Raw genomic sequence first — 18,844 nt, forward strand, 5'->3', positions numbered from 1 at the left:
TAAAAAGTTTCTCACTATTTTAAACTTAGCAGCTCAAATAATAACAATAAAATATTTTCAAGTTTCAATTATAACGTGTCTAAACCAATCACTTTTAGTTAAATATTACTTAAAAATAGTAATAAAAAAAGAAAAAAATTAAGATAAGCTAGATTTTTTTCTGGCACTTCATAAAAAAATTCTTTCAACAAACCAGTTTTTAATGCCAAAAGTAGAAAATTGATTCACTACCATTAGTTTAAAACTAAAAAATTAGAAATAATAATGAAAAAAAAAATAAGGCACTACTAAATAAGAAATTATAAAGCACAGTAATATCTTATCTAAATAAAGTTTAATTAAGTCAAGTTTAAAAGTGTTTCTATTTGTTAATATTGTAGTCAGATAGTCTGATAAGAGTTATCAAAATAACATGGCGTTACTTTTATACAAGTATGTTAAGTAGATGTTGTATAAAGCATATAAAACTGTTTTAAATATTTATAAACAAAGCTTCCCAGAATTCAGCCGTGAGCTCTCGAAAGAAAAACAAAAAATAAGAAAATGTAAAACCTTAGATTTTAATTGAACGTAGCAGTGAAATTACGAAGAAAAAAAAAGGAAATAGAGTGAAAAATTGATTTTGAATACAAAATATAAACAAAATAATTGAGAAAAAAAACTATACAAAACAAAATAAGTAAAATCATAAATGAAAGGAAAACTAAATGAAGGTATAGTACAAAAGAGCCGAAAAATATTACAAATGAAAAATAAATTATATGATTTTATCAAACATCAACAAAAATAATGATTTGAAATAAATGGTGTTAAAAAATAAATTCTATAATTACATGCAAAATTAGGTCTTGCTTTTCCCGCTGCTAACTAATTACACGTTTCATTTTTCTGTTCCTTTTTCTTAAGAAGTATCTTTTTCTTGGTAAGTGTTTGGATACTGCCTTACCTGAAAATCGCAGAATCAGTCTCATCAATAAAATACACGTAATTAGTATTTTTTTTTTAAGAAAAACTAAATTTACAACCAAAGAAATTTTATAGATAAACAAGTGAAGACTTACAATTCTGAGAGCAAAAATTTAAATTTCAAGAACACTGGTACATTTTATCAGAGCTGTAGAGTCACAGACAGAAACTATTTTGCAGGAGTGCAAACAATTTGCTTGATTAATGTTAAGAAAAAAATTCAGAAGTTTTTTTACCAATACAATTATATACCATTCAATTATATACTTTATTAATAATAAATTATTTTTTGATTCCAAAATCCAAATTTATTTAGCTAAATTTTAAAGTTAATTCAAATGATAATGCAAATGAATTGCTTATAATAGTTTGATAATTCATGAACATTCCTTAAAGCAACAGTTCCCAATTTTTTTTCCTGCTATGAAACCCTAATCGATCAAGCTTTTCTAGACTGAACCCAGGTTATAAAGAAAAGTTCGTTAGCAGCTGCGAATACACCAACCGGAAAAGAAAAAAAAACCTACTAATTATTTCGGAACTATTTAATATTATGACTTTTTTCCTGGCGTAAGCATGTGCTGAAAATGAATAAAATAAGCCGTATTAAGGTTTTTAAAAACGAACTGTTATAAACCATGAGAATAGTTATCAGAAAAATGTAACTATTATTCTTGAAATTAGCTATTTTATTTTGAATTGAAAAGCTCGATGAGAATTACTAATGAAATTTTTATATATGCATATTTTTTAATAATTTATTTAATGGATTACTCTCAGAACTTCTGTCATCCTTCCATGGAACCCTGGGGTTCCGTGGAACACTGTTGGGAATCGCTGCCTTAAAAAATCTTTTAACAGTAAAATGTTTATATATGCGTAAGATATTGAAATATATTTTATTCCTGTAATTGTTTAACCCAGTTTCAGTACTTTGAACCAATATATTAGTTAAATTTTATTTTTTAACTGTTACGTTATAATATAAAATCAGGGGTCTGTCTAGATTTTTATGAGAGGTACCTATTTCGTGAAAATTTAGACATAATTTGTGAAAATTAAAAATTATATTCAAAAATCAACACAAAAATATGCTAAAGTAAGAAGATATTTTCAAAAATTGTCACTACAAATAAAAATCATTTATGACTGGTAAATTTTTATATATTTTTCCCCATATATTCAAAAAAAATTTTGCTATTGTAAAAGTTTGGGCTTAAAATTGTATCTAAATGTAAAAATCCATAAAACTCATTGACCAGTGTTAAATTTCAACTTGAATTAAAAAAAATAAATAAAAAAAACATGCATTTAACAGAAGTAGCATTAAAAGTTATTTTCATTATGAGGACATTTCCCACGGGGTCATAAAGAAAAAAATTTCACAGAGAAAAAAATGTTTCATAAAAAAACAAAGGTCTGTTAGATTAAATTTAGAACAATATTCAAATGTTTAGAACAGTGTTCGAATTTAAACTTCCAGTAAAGTTTACAGAGGAAAAGCCTCGTCATTTAATTAAAAAAAAAAAAAGCTCACTATAATATGGCGTAAGCGACTGGTTAGGCTACCATACTGCACTATCTGACCAAACATGTGCTACCTATTCGTATATGCGGAAATAACCCAGGAATTATCGTTTCTTACAAGGATACCAAAACAAAATTTTAAGACGGGGGGAGGAGAATCAATCTTAGAACTTGTTTTTTTTAAAAGCATTTTATGAAACTACCATTTTTCCTTTAGTTGAATTTGTGAGGGTACGGCTAAAAGTTATATAATACTTTGATTAGTTTTTTTAGTTCTATTCACTACAAAATCTTTTCACAATAAGATGTTTGTGTATGAATGAGATATTAATATACTCTTTTTCTTGAATGCTTTTACACAATTTAAATATTTTATACCGATATATTTCTTAAAATTTAATTATTTAATTGTTATATTATAGTATATGATGTAATTATAAATAAAATAACTTTAATTCTAATAAGACTTAAAAATAATAAGAACACACAATTTCAAAATAATATTTATTTAGTAGTAAAATTAATAATTTGGACTTTGTGAAAATGATAAGATGAATTCGAGTCAGGCTCACAAAAATTTCAACTAGTCTATTGAACCTACAGTTCTGCATTTCATATAAATTCACTATGGTTTATTTTTGCACACAACCATTTTATAGCAGATTTTAGATTGTAAACTGAGTGATGTTTATAAACAATGCTTGGGTAAGTCAAGTGCCAAGATCCCCCCCCCCCTCCATGTGCCAACTTTTGAGGGTTTCGAAAGCAATTAATTCACACTGGTTTAAACAATCAAAAAGCTCTAACTCAAATCAGTTCTATCTCTAAAAAGACTTAAAAATATAGTCACTTAACATGGTACCTCTCATTAAAATTCTAAGAATCATTGGAATTTAGGTTCTTGGAAGAAGAAAAAACTTACACATACTTTTAAACTTTATTGGGACTGTTTAATATGTATTTAACTCATTAATAGTTTTTTTATTATTATTATTTTGGAAGGCTATTAGCTATCCATTCAAAACTATCACAAATTTTGATAGTTTTGAATACAACTCGAACTCTAATTTTGTTTACCAATAAAACTTCTTAACTTTAAATTTTGAATTAATTTAAAGTTGTCTGCTTTTAAAATGACATATTTAATAAGTCACACATAAACCATTATAAAAGATGTGTCAAAATATTACTTTTCTATCCTATTTGTCTAATAACATGGAATTATGCATTAACACTACAATTGTTATTTTAGGTACAAGCAAGAGAAAATATTCTGAAGAAAAATATGCAATAAATATAGTTTAAAACTTGATGATTAGTATCTAAACACAAAAACAAAATTGATTATCTCAACTTACAATATTCGTTCAATTAAATAAAAGTTATGTGTATTGAAAAGTAAGCAAAGCTCAATTTAATTTTCCAATTACCTATTATTAATTTTAATTGTTTTGAGATTTACAGATGCGACAACAGAAGATCATGAAATCAACATTTGTGTAGTGTAAAGATAAATTACTTTTAAAACAATTATTTTCATCAAATCACTTCAAATTTTTAACAAAAAAAAATTTTTTTTTCACTTTGTTTTTAAATAATCTGTCTTGACATTGTCTGCTTTTTCAAGTAATTACGATTATTTCCTTGGGCAGAATTAAAGAAATTATTAAATAAAAGCAGAACCATTATTTACGATTTGTTGTTTTCTTCAAATTATTTAAAGCAAATTCTTTTAATAATTTTTAAAAAAAAATTATTTATGCATTCGTGTCTGAATTTTTATTTTACTCACTTTTCTTTTACTCTTTATGCTGTAAGCACAAAAGAATAATTAGAATAATTAAATCATTAAAAATATATATATACCTTCAGGGCTCGAAATAAAATATTGACACATAAATGTAAGCAAAAATGCATAGTTTTATTTATTGAGCGAGACACATGGTCTCCCAAAATAGGCTTGAAATTCATAATTATGAAAACTCACATTATAATTGAATTCAAAAGGCCAAATAATAAAGCTCTTAGGGCAGAAGTTCCCAGTATGCAGCTATTTATTCGGCAAAAATATCTATTTAAAAATATTTTCTTAATTTAAGAACCTTAAACATCAACACAAAACTAGAAGATTTTAGCAAGCAGAAGATACTTTGGAATAAAAAAAATTTTTGTCCTACACAAGATGCATAAAAATAATTATATTTCATACTTACAAAAAAAANAAAAAAAAAAAAAAAAAAAAAAAAAAAAAAAAAAAAAAAAAAAAAACTATATAAGAAATTATAATTTTTGATTGTTCCTGACATTAAAATGTCCTACTGAGGATTAAGAATTTGCTTATCATGATTTTTTTATACAATCAAATTGATTCAAATAAAAACAAGACACTTCAAATTTACAATTGGCATCCCCTACAAGCAAGCAAAAAATAAACTTGCAATAGATAAGTTGTACTTATACATTGGTTAACCTTTTTATTTTTATACACAAATTTTTTATTGTTTATCAGATTAAGTATCATTTACACACTGGATTTTGTCAGGAGTTTATTTTTTAACTCTAAACAGGAAAGGCAGTTAGCAACATCAATGAAATTGTATCAAATTTTGAAGTGATAGTTACGATTCTCACAGCAATTGGAGCAAGTAATATCGAGCCCTGCTTAAAAAGATTTTTTTCAGTTTTACAATTAAGCAACAATATTTAATAAGCTATTGTGTGCAAAGTATATATATCATTTCAAAAACAAAAACGGCCCCTAAGTAACATCAGTATCATTAATGAAAAAAAAACAAAATTTAATTTTAAAACTTTGTTGATGTATAGAACTAAATGTGGCTACAAATAATTAAAATTCATCAGCATCTTTGGCATGAGGTCTAGGAGACCATAATAATTATGCATAACATTTTATCAGATATAGTTCCCACGAATTTTAACTTCCATAATTTCGTCAACTCTTATAACAATAATCAACTAATAACAGTGTTTTATACGAAGGTATTGCAAATACAATAATAAATTTCTTCGTGCATCTAATTCCATTATTTAACATACATAAAACATATATAACAGTTTTCCTCTTTTCAAAAAGGTCGTGACTGAAAATGTTGCATAGTTCTTAATAGATAACATTTTATATGACATCTATATGATTGGTTCATAAGTAATTTTATATCACACAGCACACATAATAATATTTTCTTTTTACAAAGCTGAAATCTACAATACTATGAACAGGCAATGAGATAGATACAACTGAAAACTCAAACAATCATGAGTAAAAATTATTAGAAGCAAACTTGGTTTCTTATATTTACAACAGTTGGGTCACCGTATTAGACAAGTGACGCAAAGACGAGACGGCCCGATGCAATCGTCATGGCAAAATGCTCCGCACTTAAGACACATTACCATGGCTTTGAGATTACAAGCGCAGCTATTTTCATTACCTGAAGATCCATTTCCACCACCACTGTCTCCTCCCGAACTCGTCACGGCTCCTTCGATTCCAGAAGACGCACCGTTGATAACTGGACTTGATTGTAGAAGAGATCTGGGTGGCGTGTCCCCCGCCGGCGTCCCGACGACACTCGCAAGTCCGTTTGCCGACGGATACATGACACCTCCAGATGCAATTGGAAGTTGTGTGGAGGCAGGTACGACAGACACAGCTTGACTCGGTAGGCTGCCGCCCGACCCACCCGTGCAACCTTCAGGCAAAGAAAGGTGGTTTGGACCAAATGTTTGGGGATCAGTGGTACTACTTAGTTTATTAGACTGTTGAGAAACAGTAAAATCTGACGAGGGATTAGATTGTGGACGACTCACAACAGAGGTAACAGATTGTATTGATGAAGTAGTTGATGTTGTCAAGCGACCAAAAGGAGATCCTCTGGTGGCTATTATTTCCACCATAGTTACTTGGGGCGTAAGTTTGCTACTAACACATGTCTGATCAATTGTTAAAGAGGAAGGCATGTGATTCTTAAATTCAGGGGCTTTGCTAACAGCTAAATGATCATTTCTTAGAGAAGAATTGCTACTTTCTTCAACACTTGAAGATGAGAATGGTAATAACCCATCTGAACTATGAGGTGATGGAGTGGGAATTTTATCAATTTTATCGCAGTCAGATTTAGTATCATCACTTTCAGGGGAATCAAAATACACTATGGGAGAAACTTTTGAGCTTCGGTAATAGGATTGACAACTAGCAGGCCTTTTTAAAGTGTTCACTTCAGACCCAGAGGTCTGGGTGGGGGGAAAGTGCAAGGGAACACTTAAGGGCCTAGAGGGAGTATCCAACTGAGTTGGAAATGATTTTTTAGAATCTTCTTTAACAATATCTTCTTGCAATGAAACATTCTTCAGTGGCACAACATTTGTGGGCAATTGTTCAATGACCATTTTATTTTCTACATCAGCAGATTGCTCATTGTTTGCCAATGAGGTTTCAGAATAAGGTTTCATGATCATTTCCTCGGTAGAAGACAACTTGCTTTCGGTATCCTCGACCGAAGATATTTTGCTGTCGTCGTCGTCTAGCGACGAACACTTACTCTGAGTGTCTTCGAGTGAAGAAAGCTTACTCTCACCGTCTTCGACTATCAAATGTTTGTCATCAGTTTCATCCATGGAAGAGAGCTTACTTTCACCATCCTCTACAAAAGTGCTTTTTTCTTCAGCATTAATAGTATCATCAGATGCTACTTCAAGAATTAAATAATCGTTTCTCGAAGAATTGCTTTCATTCATAGTTGAAGACGAAAATTGTAACATGCCATCTGAGCTATGAGGCGATGGCATTTTATCGTAATCAGATTTACTATCATCCCCTTCTGGGGATTCAAAATACACTATGGGGGAAACTTTAGACCTTTTATAGTAAGATTGGGAACTAGCCGGTCTTTTCTGAATGGCTACTTCAGGTATAGAAGCATGGACATTCAAGGGAGCACTTAAGGGTCTAGAAGGGGTATCCATCTGACTCGAGTCTAATTCTTTAGAAAGCAATTCTCCTTCCAAGGAATTTTCTTGTGGCACAGTATAGGGTTCACTTGAAGTTAACTGCTCAGTTATCATTTCACATTCATTGTTTTCTTGTTCAAGAGACTGGTCATTTTCTATATCAGTAGATGATGTCTGCATTTCAGAACAAGATTTTGAAACCATTTCTTCAGTAGAAGTCAGTTTGCATTCAGTATCTTCAACAAAAGATATTTTGCTATCATTGTCGTCGTCGAAGGATGAATTTTTACTCTGTGTATCGTTGTTTGAAGAAAGTTTACTTTCACCATCTTCTAACATATGTTTATCCTCAGTATCATCCATGGAAGAAAGCTTACACTCCATATCATCCATAGTGCCTTTATTATCTTCTTGCATACTCTCCTCTGCATTAATAGTATCATCAGACACAACATTTTCTTCTTCACTAGATGGCATACTCAGAATGATTGTATTGTCTTCATCGATAACTTGTGAGTCCTAATTTTAAAAAAAAAAGAAAAGGCATATTTAATAAGCAACACAGAAAATATAAAAGTAATACAAACTTAAAATAAAATTTAAAAAAAACAACAATATATTTCAGGTTTAATACAAGAAAAGCCAATAACAATGTTAGAATGTTTATGTACCCTAATGAAAATGGTACTATTTTTATGAGCAACATCGACCAATATAAAATTTTAAAGGAACAGGACAGAAAAAGCCACAAAACCACTTATTTAGTAATACTTTAATTAAAAAAAATATAGAAAATTAAAATACCCATCCTACCTTTTCTGCATATCATGTTATTTTAAGCCAAACCATGAAAATTTTATCTGATTTAAAATCAAGAACTGAAAGTTTTCCTCACTATTTGTCTATAGTACTAGATAAAAATTATATATTTTACGCCACTGTAACTACATAATATCAGGAACAGTTAATACATAAAGTCTGAGCATTTTGAAAATTTATAATTTACGAATAATTTATAGCAGACAAGATATGTTACTCTTTTTTTTTTTTTAATTTAAGAGAAAAAATCTTGAACATCAAGAACGATTAAAGATTTTATTCCAAGAGTTTAGTCGGAAAGAAGTTAAATGCAAACAAAAAATTCCACATTATTTAACATATTGCCTGGAATCAATAAAAATGTGCATTAATTAAAGGAAATAAATGTTTTAGTAATTTTTCAATAGCTTGGTGTAAAATCACTTCTTATATGATAGAATAAATGTTGCCCATAAAATAAAATTAACATTAATACGATATACTTAGGCATTAAGCCATTTAATTTTTAAACTACTTAAGTACATTTGACAGGCTATGGGCAATATAAGTTGCAATGATAAGCACATATGAAATTATTTGGTGAAAATACTATCATCTCTATGCAGGCAGTAAAAAGTTTCTATGTATTCTACTTTCATTCAGTTGAAATTTTGGATACTAGTCAAGTACCTGCACGGCAACAAAAGATGCAAAAAATGTCACTTTCGGAGAAAAAAAATTGACCACTATAATGCAAAACCTTAAATTTTTGTAAAAAAATTTTCTTTAGAACAGTTTTCCTTCATTGAAAAATAGAAAGAAAAAAAACAGTTACCTAATGAGTTGTGCAAAAAAAGAAATCAGGTCCTAGCTATACTAAATTTAGGATCAAAAGTTTAAAAAAAGTAACCGCAATATTTAGAAACCAAACACTGCCGTGGATCTAATAATAAACTATAAAAATAGCACGGGAAAACAAAATACTTAGCCTGTTTAAATTAACTAAAAAAATTTTTATGCGAAAACTATAAGATTTAACTACTTACGAATCGGTAATAATAATTAAAAAAACATTGTCTTCTTCGTAAAAAGAATTATAATAATTAAAAATTTAATGAATCCTTGTTGCTAAAAAATAAAAATGAAGACTTACATCAAAGGGTTGTTGCAAGCTTGATGAATCAGAATCAAGACATTCAGAGGTCAAGCAGCCTATATCATTATCTAGCAAAGAGGTTGTCACAGTATTAATTTCCACAATTTCACAGTTAGAATTGTAAGATACTGAATCCTGAGAGGCAATGGGTTCAACAGAGGTAATGTAATGTTCCATGCTTTCCTCTTCGGTCGTATCAGCTTTGGTTCCAGGGGAGTCATCGACCGTGGCTATATTCGTGGATGTCGTAGACTCCTGGTCCATTGCCACGTCATCCGCCAGGGCAGACGAATGCTCCGAAAAACCTTCCATCATCCCTGATGCTACCGAAGAGGGCGAGGCATCGATGGTCAAATCGCCGGCAGGAGATTCGGGAAACTCGTAGGGCTCCTCGATGCTGGTGGAATCTGCTGCCATGCAAACCGGAGCATTAGGATCGATGCAGCAAGATTCTGAAGTATCGACGGCAGCACACTCGGCTGCCTCTCCGTTGGATTCAGAATCGAGGGAAGATACGTCGGCATTAGTGCATGTGTTAGAGGTATCAAGCGGGTTAATGGTGGAAGAAACAGAATTAATTGCAAAGGTAGGAACGGTAGAAGGTGTGCATGTCTTTAACAAATAATTAGAGGTCACCTGAGTTTCTGGTATATATACATTGGATTCAGTCATCTGACTGTCTATTTCACCGCTTTGAGTTTCCAGAGAGCTTTCGTCGATTGCCTTGTCAGGCGTATCGGAGGTGGTGACGGATGAAGTGACTGCCTCTGAGGATTGTGGAGGTGCAGAACTTGATGATGAAGGTTCTTTTTTGTTATGAAACTCTAATGCTGCCTTACATATTTGATAAGAACGTTCAAGGTTTGCCCCTCCATCACTGCGACCAGAACTTTTCTTGCTTCCTCCAGGTCGCAGTACTGGAATTGAGCGGATTGTTATGGGTGGAACTAAGCTTTGACTGGGAGCCTAAAAAAATTAATAAAATTTTAGAAATTTAAAAACTATAACTATAAAAGCTAGTGAAAAAATAAGAAAATTTGTAGTAATTGGCACAAATGTATCACATTGCAAAGCAATAAAATTTTTATATTATAATACAGAAATAGATTCTCAAATAAAACAGAAAAGAAATTTGAAGTTACTAATTTTTTTTACCAAATAAAAATATGGTTGGGGCAACTATAGTAAACTTCCTGCAAACCAAGCAATATGCCCACAATAAACAATGGTTCACTATATCCAAAGTCATTGATTTTTTATTATTATGATTGTTTTTTTTTACATTCATCAATAAAATTTGGAAATAGTGATTGAAATAGTACATAATTTGCATCATGAATTTTTGACTAAAAATACATATAAAAGCTCTTCCCAACAGATACCATAGAGCGAATATTTTGCCATAGGGTAATTTTTAATCAGAACATTAAAGAACATTCAAAATATTCTCCATATATGATTATCTTCCTATAATGAATTTTTTTAGACATTAAACTTTTTAATTTCCCACATTTTGCAGATTTTTTGCTTTCGTACACCCATCACTTTAAAAGAAAGTTGCAATTTCTGTGCTACTGACTCGTTCTCCCATTCACATGTTTTTGGAACCACTTACATTATACATTTCAGTGAAATATCTCCTAAAAACACTCCTTATAAAAAGCATTACTTCACTTTTGATTAAAAGTCATATTTATATATTTTGAACTTATCCTATAGACTAAAGATTTTGTAACATTTATTTAAATACAAACATTTGAGTTTCCCACAAACAAACTATCAATTTCTTAACTGTTCGCAATAAGCGCATGAAATAACATAAGTTAAATAACAGTTTAGACAAGATCAAAGATGCAAGAAAAGAAAATATAACTACAAAAACTACATTTTTAATAAAATGAAATAGATAAACATACAGTATCCTCTTATTAATTAATGAATTTTGTAACTAATCAAACCAATCAAAAGGAAGGATACTCACAGTTGTTTGAACCACAGTCACAGACAAGGAAATAGGAATGATCGATGAAGTTGATTTATTTATCTGAAAAAACAATTAAATCTTCCATTAAAAAGGACACTAATTTTCACATTAAATTCAATGTTGTGATTCAAGTAGTCAAAAATGCAAAATAATACTAACATTCAACTACCTTTATAATTTTATAAATATAAAAATTTCAAAAGACTGCCAAAAATAATTCATCCATTAAACACGATACAAGATACCATTTTCCAACTGATAAATGATAACAGAAATAAAAAGGTTTAAATTACATAGAAATACGTAATTAATTTAAGCATTTAGAGACTAGATTCACATTTGGATATAGTTATTATTTAGGCAATAATAAATTATTGAAAATTTATGTATGAAACAATGAAAATGGAGCTATTTGTCAGTCTTGGTAATGTGGGGGCGGAGTTAATCGACCATGCCAACCGTCATCTATCAAAAGGTACCTCATGATAGAATCAAGTTAGCATGCTTTATATACTAGTGAATGATGTTAAACTTTTGTAGTGGTAGATACGCTACAGTACTCCCCCACCAGAATTATAGCTATGATAGAATTCGATGAATGGATGCCACTAGTTGATTCATTGCTGTTTTGTGCGAAGCCGGGAGAGCTGTATTAAGATCACCGTATTTTTTTGAGTGCTGAATGTGAGAGGTGTATTAACTTCACGGTTGTAGTCGCTCCTGTGTTGCCGTTAGCAGTCGAGTGTATGCAAGCCAACGTTGTGTGTGATCGAGATGAGACTGAGTAGCAACTGCGTGAGGAGGTGGATAATGATGCAGTCACAAGTAGCAAGTCAACTGTTCAATGTGGACCATCCAACGAAGTAGGCGTTACTGCCGATGTAGGCGTATCCAGATCAAAGTGGGCGTTTTTGCCAAGGTAGGCGTGTTCACATCACGTCCGAAAGTCACCAATATGGGGAGAGTAGTTACAGACCATGTCAACCTTCATCTATGAAAAGGTACCTCATGATAGAATCGAGTTAACATGTCTTATATACTAGTGAATGATGTTAAACTTTTGTAGTGGTAGATACGCTACAGTAACATGTATGGCTATTTGAAAGGTTTAATGATGGCCCATCAAGAAATAAAGAGTTGCTTTAAATACCTACAAGACTCAATTCAGCAAAACAGTTGGTAAACAAGTGTATGACCCTTCAGTTTCAAAACATTGGCTGATGTCTAGTCAACTGTTTCTTTGATTAACTTGTTTCGGAGTAAGAAAAATATAAATTTCAGAAATTCACTAGTGGGTAAGTAGGAGAACCAAGTTTAAAATAAAGTTATGGTCGTTAATTTATATAGGCCCAATGGATAAAAACTTAAATTCCTTACATCTTTGTTAATGTCCCCATCTTCAACAGAATGGCATGGTGAGGTAGTGGATGTCACTGAGGATGGACATGGAGATGGACAAGGTGAAGTCTCTTGCATCACTGCGTGTATAGACTCTTCAGACGATTCTGAAAACGAACACAAAAAATTATTCCATTTAACAGTATATATATATTTAAATTCGTAGATATTTAAAAAAAAACAGCTATAATATATAAAGAAAGATCTCCAAAAAATAACAAAGTTGCCACCTATTAAGTTTCTTTTAATTCTGATAACATTTGGTTTAAATAAAAACAGCTGATTATAAAATAAAAATATAACTAAGTTATATTTTCCCAATTGGAAATGGAATCTTGCAACAGCCCAACGCCTGAACTCGCGAGGCTCGAAGTGTGTTGTGGTTAATGGATATAAGAGTATATTCATGAATTCCAATGAATGTCCTGGCCATTTAACTCACTAAATCTTAATTGGGTAGAGCACGTTTGCGATTTGTCATGTGAAGACAGCTCAGACACCCTGAAGAAATATCTCAACTATGAGTGAGCGTTGCTTAGACATTTGGTACTTATCTCCACTATCTACCAAGAACTTATAGCATCCATGACAGGACGTGTTGAAGCTGTTTTGAAGGCCAAAGGTGATGCAATGTGCTTTTGATGAGGGGGGCATAATGCTTTGGCTCCTCAGTTTATATTATACTGATAATTTTAAGAGGAAAGAAAGAACAAGAAGGAATACTTGTTAAATAAAGAATTGATTTCACAAAAAGAAAACCTTAGATATTATAATCTGCACATAAATACATATATTTAAAGAAAGTGAATAACACACCTTGTGATTCAGATGAATTGGATGACAGAGTTTCAGACAATTTTAATTTCTTGGTGGGAGGGGCATAAAGAGAATCTGCCTCAACTGCTTCTGTTGTGTCAATATCTAAGGTTTGATTGTATAATGGGGAATCACCAGCAGGGTGATTTTCATCTGAATAGGTTGGAGACTAAAAAGAGAAAAAATATTTTTATTTATATCACTTTAATTATGTTTCAACAATATTTAAAGCTGATTATGCATCACAAATGTAAGAATACAGAAATGCAAGAATAATAATATATAAAACAAATTCCATGTGGATTTTTGATTTAATTGTCTAGCTCAATTTAATTTTGTTTCAGTTTAAAAATAAATAAATAACTAAGTATAGTACAGAACCTCTTATCCGGAAATCAGAAAACCAGAACAAAATTCGATAAATTTTCTGACCATTTGAAAAAAAAAAAAAAATTTTTCCTCATAAGATTTTAGACTTTTTCTTTCTTTTTTAAAAGATATTTACTTTACCATAATTTTAGAAATAATCAATAGTTCCCTACACTGTCAAGAGAAGTAAGAGTCTTGTACTAAATATCATCAATCATTCCCTTCCTCACCGCCTACATAGTTGTTTCGTTTCAATCATAGCTTAGTGAGAAGGGGTGACTCATTAAACACCAGTTTTCTTATCATCTGGCCCATAAGGAGGGAGAGTCATCATGTCTGTTGATTGCTTAGTCCAGGAGAGTTAAAAACAAATAATTTTATTTGTCTTCTTTGATTCTTAGAAATATCTTAAAAGTACTCTTTACAGGGACTGCAGAACTCCTATTTTTCCTATTATCTCTGTACCCCTTCCTTTTTCCCCTTATTTTCTACTTTTTATTATTTTTTAAAAAATTATCTGACATTTCTGCTATTCCCCCTTTTAACATAGTGACAGCAAAGAAACAAGAATAATGACTCAAGGTCAAGTATTGCAACTGCACCTGTTTTTCAATTCATTCATTATGAATGGGGTGTGAAGAGGGGATAGAATGTGGTAGAACATAAATTCTTTTTATTGTTAGCTTCTGTGTAGGCTTGCCAATTTATGTTTAACTGGAATAGAGGAGAAATAAAATTGCTCAGCTTAATGAGGAATAAGATTTTGATACATGCGTTTTTCCTTCTGATTTCGATTAATGTTTTAGCAAAATGTTGAAACCCAAGTTAAACTCTTCTAGATAGTAATCGTGTGCAAGAATCATAGCGATATTGTCGCAGAACGTTCGAGAGTTTCTTGCTGAAAGATTTTTACTTTCTTTTCTGCAGAAATTTTCGAAAGATTTTTTTTTCCCTATCCAGAATTATATTCAAAGATGTATTTCTAGTGCATAGGAGGTGGGAAAAGAAATGTTTGAGAACAATGAAGTAAAAAAATTTGTTTTTCTTCTTTTCCTGAAAATTTCAAAGGATTCTTTTTTTCTTCTTTTATTTCATCCAGAATTGATGTCTTTCTCAGGCATAAGAGGGGAAAGAAACGCTCATGATTTTTCTCTTCTGATTTCAGAATAATAAAACATAATGAAGTAAAAAATTGTGTTTTTCTTTTATCCAAAATTTTCCAAAGATTCTTTTTTTTCCCATCCGGAATTATAGTCATATGATGTCTTTCTCGCGCATAGGATTTGAAAGAAATGCTCATGATTTTCTCTTTTCATTGGAGAATAAATAAAGAAAAATGAAGTCAGAAATTTTGTTTTTCTTTTCTCCAGAAATTTTCAAAAGATTCTTTTTGTTTTTTCATCTAGAATTATATTCAAACGATGTTTTTTTTCTCGCGCATAGGTGGGGAAAGAAATGCTCATAATTTTTCCATTTTCAATTGTTAACAATGAAGTAAAAAAATGGAGTGAGTGGTTTTGAGTTCTGATGCAGATGTCGAAGTAGATGAAAGCGACAAGGAAGATGGAGCCTACCCCCCTTTTTTCCCAACTTACCTTTTTTGTTCACTTCATATTAAGCCTGCATATATTTTTATTTCATTATTTTTTTCCCTTTGCATCTTATTAAACTTATGTGAATTACTTTATCGTTTTTTCTTCTTTTTAAAATTATTTCTAAATAAAAATTTTTTAGTTGGGCTTGACAATGAAAAAACGGCTTTTTGTAGCGATTCAAAAAACCGGAAAAATCAGTTATCCGGAATATGATGGTCCTGATCGTTCCGGATAATCGGTTCTCTACTGTAATATGAATTTTGATTTGCTATCTTATTTTTTAAACTAGGAACTATAGCCTCTCATTCATCTTTATATTTCCTCCCTTAAAAAAAGATACATTTTAGTTATTAAATATATAATTTGTATAATCTAATGCAAGATCATTATGTTAATTGTAACAAAATGAAAGACAATTTGGATTTGAAAAATAATCATATGTACTTTAAAAAAATTCGACATAAGAATATAGAATGTATGTGACAATATGGAGTTATAGATGAGAAGTAATTTTACTTGATAACTATTTCTAATGATAACCTTATAATGTATAACAGTTCAAATTGCAAACTGTAATATTACAATGTCTAGAGGCATTTATATTTAAAAAAAATTTCCATTCAAATATAATGATTTATATCTGGCAACATCTTATCAGTTTCTCATTTTTCGTTAAAATTATGATAACGAGAGAGAGAAAATTTTTGACAAAAATATATAAGTAATCATTATTTAAAGTTGAAAACTCAGGGGGGGAAAAAACACGTAAAATTGCAATAACTTTCAAATACATTGGAATTTTGAAAGAAGAAAAATCATGTTACGTTTATAATTGAAAGTGGCCCTCACAGCCCATCAAATTTCAAAGCTATTGTTGCATTTCAACAGGCAAACTTCAAATTTAACAGTTGATAATACACAAAAAGTACTAATAATCGTATCCTAATATTTTCTATCTCATCAAATTCGAGATATATGTTCTTACATACCATTGCAATTTTAAAGTTCTAAATATTATACATTTTGCACAGCCAAACAAAATGTAAAGTAAAAAAAAGTGAGAAAAAATTTGCTAAAAAAAGTACTTGAAATAACAATAATTTTTAAACAAATCAAAATTTCAAAAAAACTCTGTGTTAAGTTCATAAACAAGCACAACCCTTTCAGCCGAATCTAGACTCTGTTTTATCCAACAAGTTTAACAGGAAATGACTTTTCAAATTAATAGAATGTTAAATATATTCTTGTTCCATTTTCACACACCTACATAGTTTCCAAATCTTATAGTTTTAGTGCAAAACAAAAAGCAGCATTAAAATTGAACAACCAAAAGAACATTGGCTGCTCTCCCAATAGTTTGATATAGGGAGAAATTAAAATTTGTTTCTCTGCTCCTAGATGACTTTATATTTTCCTTCATTTATCAAAATTAAGAGTAACATGTTGTATTAACTAAAATATTACATTTATAATTTAAAAAAAAAGAATACTTTTCAGAGCAAATATTTTTTGAAAGTTCACATATCTGGTATAACTTTTCACATTATCAATCATTATCTTTGCATTCGAGTAAGACTTAACAATGTGGAATTTTCTTTCCAAGTATTTTAGATCTCAATGGTTGTTAAAGGTTGCCATTGAAAGTACATCTTTAAACATAAATATTTTTTGTAAGAGGTATCATACGAAGTAGGTATAGTCTACAATAAAAATTAAATTGAAAAGGGGATGTTTTGTTCCAATCCTTTAAAAAATTTATAAATAGACAAACTTTTATGAAGTGAAAAAATTATTTCTGCATAAAATTTCTAAAAATATCACATATCATGAGAGGTCTTATGATAATATTGTATATCTGTTGATTAAATTTAACAAACCCTGAAAAGATTACAATCCAAACAAATTATGCTATGTGTGCAACATGCATGCATATTTTACTTAATTTGTTTTATAGTGTGTATTATTTATAGTGTTATAAGTGATGTATTACAATCTATAATTTTTTTCTTAGTTTTCTTTATCGAGTGCTTCATTTTTTTCATATTGAGTTATTTTATATAAAATTTTGTTTTGAGAAATCAAACTTCTCAAATATCTTTTTATTTTTATATTTTTTGCATATATGGTAATCAATTTTCAACAACAGGCTGATAATTACAAAGAACAAAATGGTTTGATAAATGCTATCAAATTTTAGATAAAGCTAATTTTATAACCGGCATTTTTTTGGGTTCATAACAACTACTATTCAACCATGTTGCCTTCTAATTTTGAACCCAATTCAGAAGACAAGGGAACTCCCAGATCAAGTATTGGGAGAAATTTGGTTTGGAGATATTTGCGTGGAGGACTTTTTGATGGAACTAACCCGCATTTGCGTTACACGGAGGAAGTTCACGAAAACCTCCCAAGGTTTGCCTGACAAGAAGGGGATTCACACCTGTGATCTGTCTACCACTGAGGATATTTTACATCAGCACCGTGGTCGCTGCGAGCAAAATCGACCAGTTATCGCTGGGATCAGACCCGGGTCACCTGATCGGATCCCCTGATCCACCACTGCTCGGATAATGCAAAGACTGCATACTCACATCTTCATCCATGATACGTCTGTGTTTTGACAAGTCTCTATTTAGTCGCCCTCTTCTCACAACAGGCTTAATTTTAATGGTTGGCACATGTTTACTCTGAGGATTTAAAGAAGATTTCAACTGAGAATTCATCAGAAAGGATTGTTTCGACTGCTCAGGTAGATCTGATGAAGATCTGTAAGAAAGAGACATTCATCAGAGAAGAGATAATCATTAATCTGTGCTTTTGCATCTTGAACAGTGTGATGTTAAGTTACAATATCTGAAATGCAGCAAAGCAAAGTCTCTAACTCAAATGTCTTTCATTTAAAAAACAGTAACTTTATAATATTTATTATTAAAAATTTCAATTCACATTTTTCATTAAAAAATAACTTAAAAAAAAGTGCTTTTTACATTAAAGTATTTATGGAAAATTTAGTATTCAAAATGTAAAACAAGAGCAAAATAACTAAAAAGTATATATTTATTGCATTTTGTAAGCACACTCATTTCCATAATGCTGAATTACAATAAAATATTATAATNAAATTCTGGAACAAAGCTTAAAATGATCTAAATCTAAGAAGCAAAAAATAAATAAACATTATTTTTAAGGGGAATAATGTTTTAGTATTAGAATATCTAATCAATAAAATATGAAATATTAGAAAAAAAATATTATTGCTTAAAA

General features: G+C 30.4%; 1 protein-coding gene across 1 annotated transcript in view; it reads right to left on the reverse strand.

Moving 5' to 3' along the window:
* Positions 1–4,393: 4,393 nt before the first annotated feature.
* The window catches only part of LOC107441205 (Additional sex combs), a 36,321-nt gene continuing 21,870 nt past the window's right edge, over positions 4,394–18,844 (reverse strand). The window contains exons 12-17 of the mRNA XM_071180231.1: positions 18,172–18,352; positions 13,617–13,785; positions 12,780–12,907; positions 11,400–11,462; positions 9,416–10,384; positions 4,394–7,983 (exon numbers count right to left, since the gene is read on the reverse strand). Of these exons, the coding sequence (XP_071036332.1) occupies positions 5,824–7,983; positions 9,416–10,384; positions 11,400–11,462; positions 12,780–12,907; positions 13,617–13,785; positions 18,172–18,352 (3,670 nt within the window). The 3' untranslated portion in view covers positions 4,394–5,823. The remainder of the gene's footprint in view (positions 7,984–9,415; positions 10,385–11,399; positions 11,463–12,779; positions 12,908–13,616; positions 13,786–18,171; positions 18,353–18,844) is intronic.

This window comes from Parasteatoda tepidariorum, chromosome 4, assembly GCF_043381705.1.
Source record: "Parasteatoda tepidariorum isolate YZ-2023 chromosome 4, CAS_Ptep_4.0, whole genome shotgun sequence".
In the NCBI taxonomy this organism is placed as follows: Eukaryota; Metazoa; Arthropoda; class Arachnida; order Araneae; family Theridiidae; genus Parasteatoda; species Parasteatoda tepidariorum.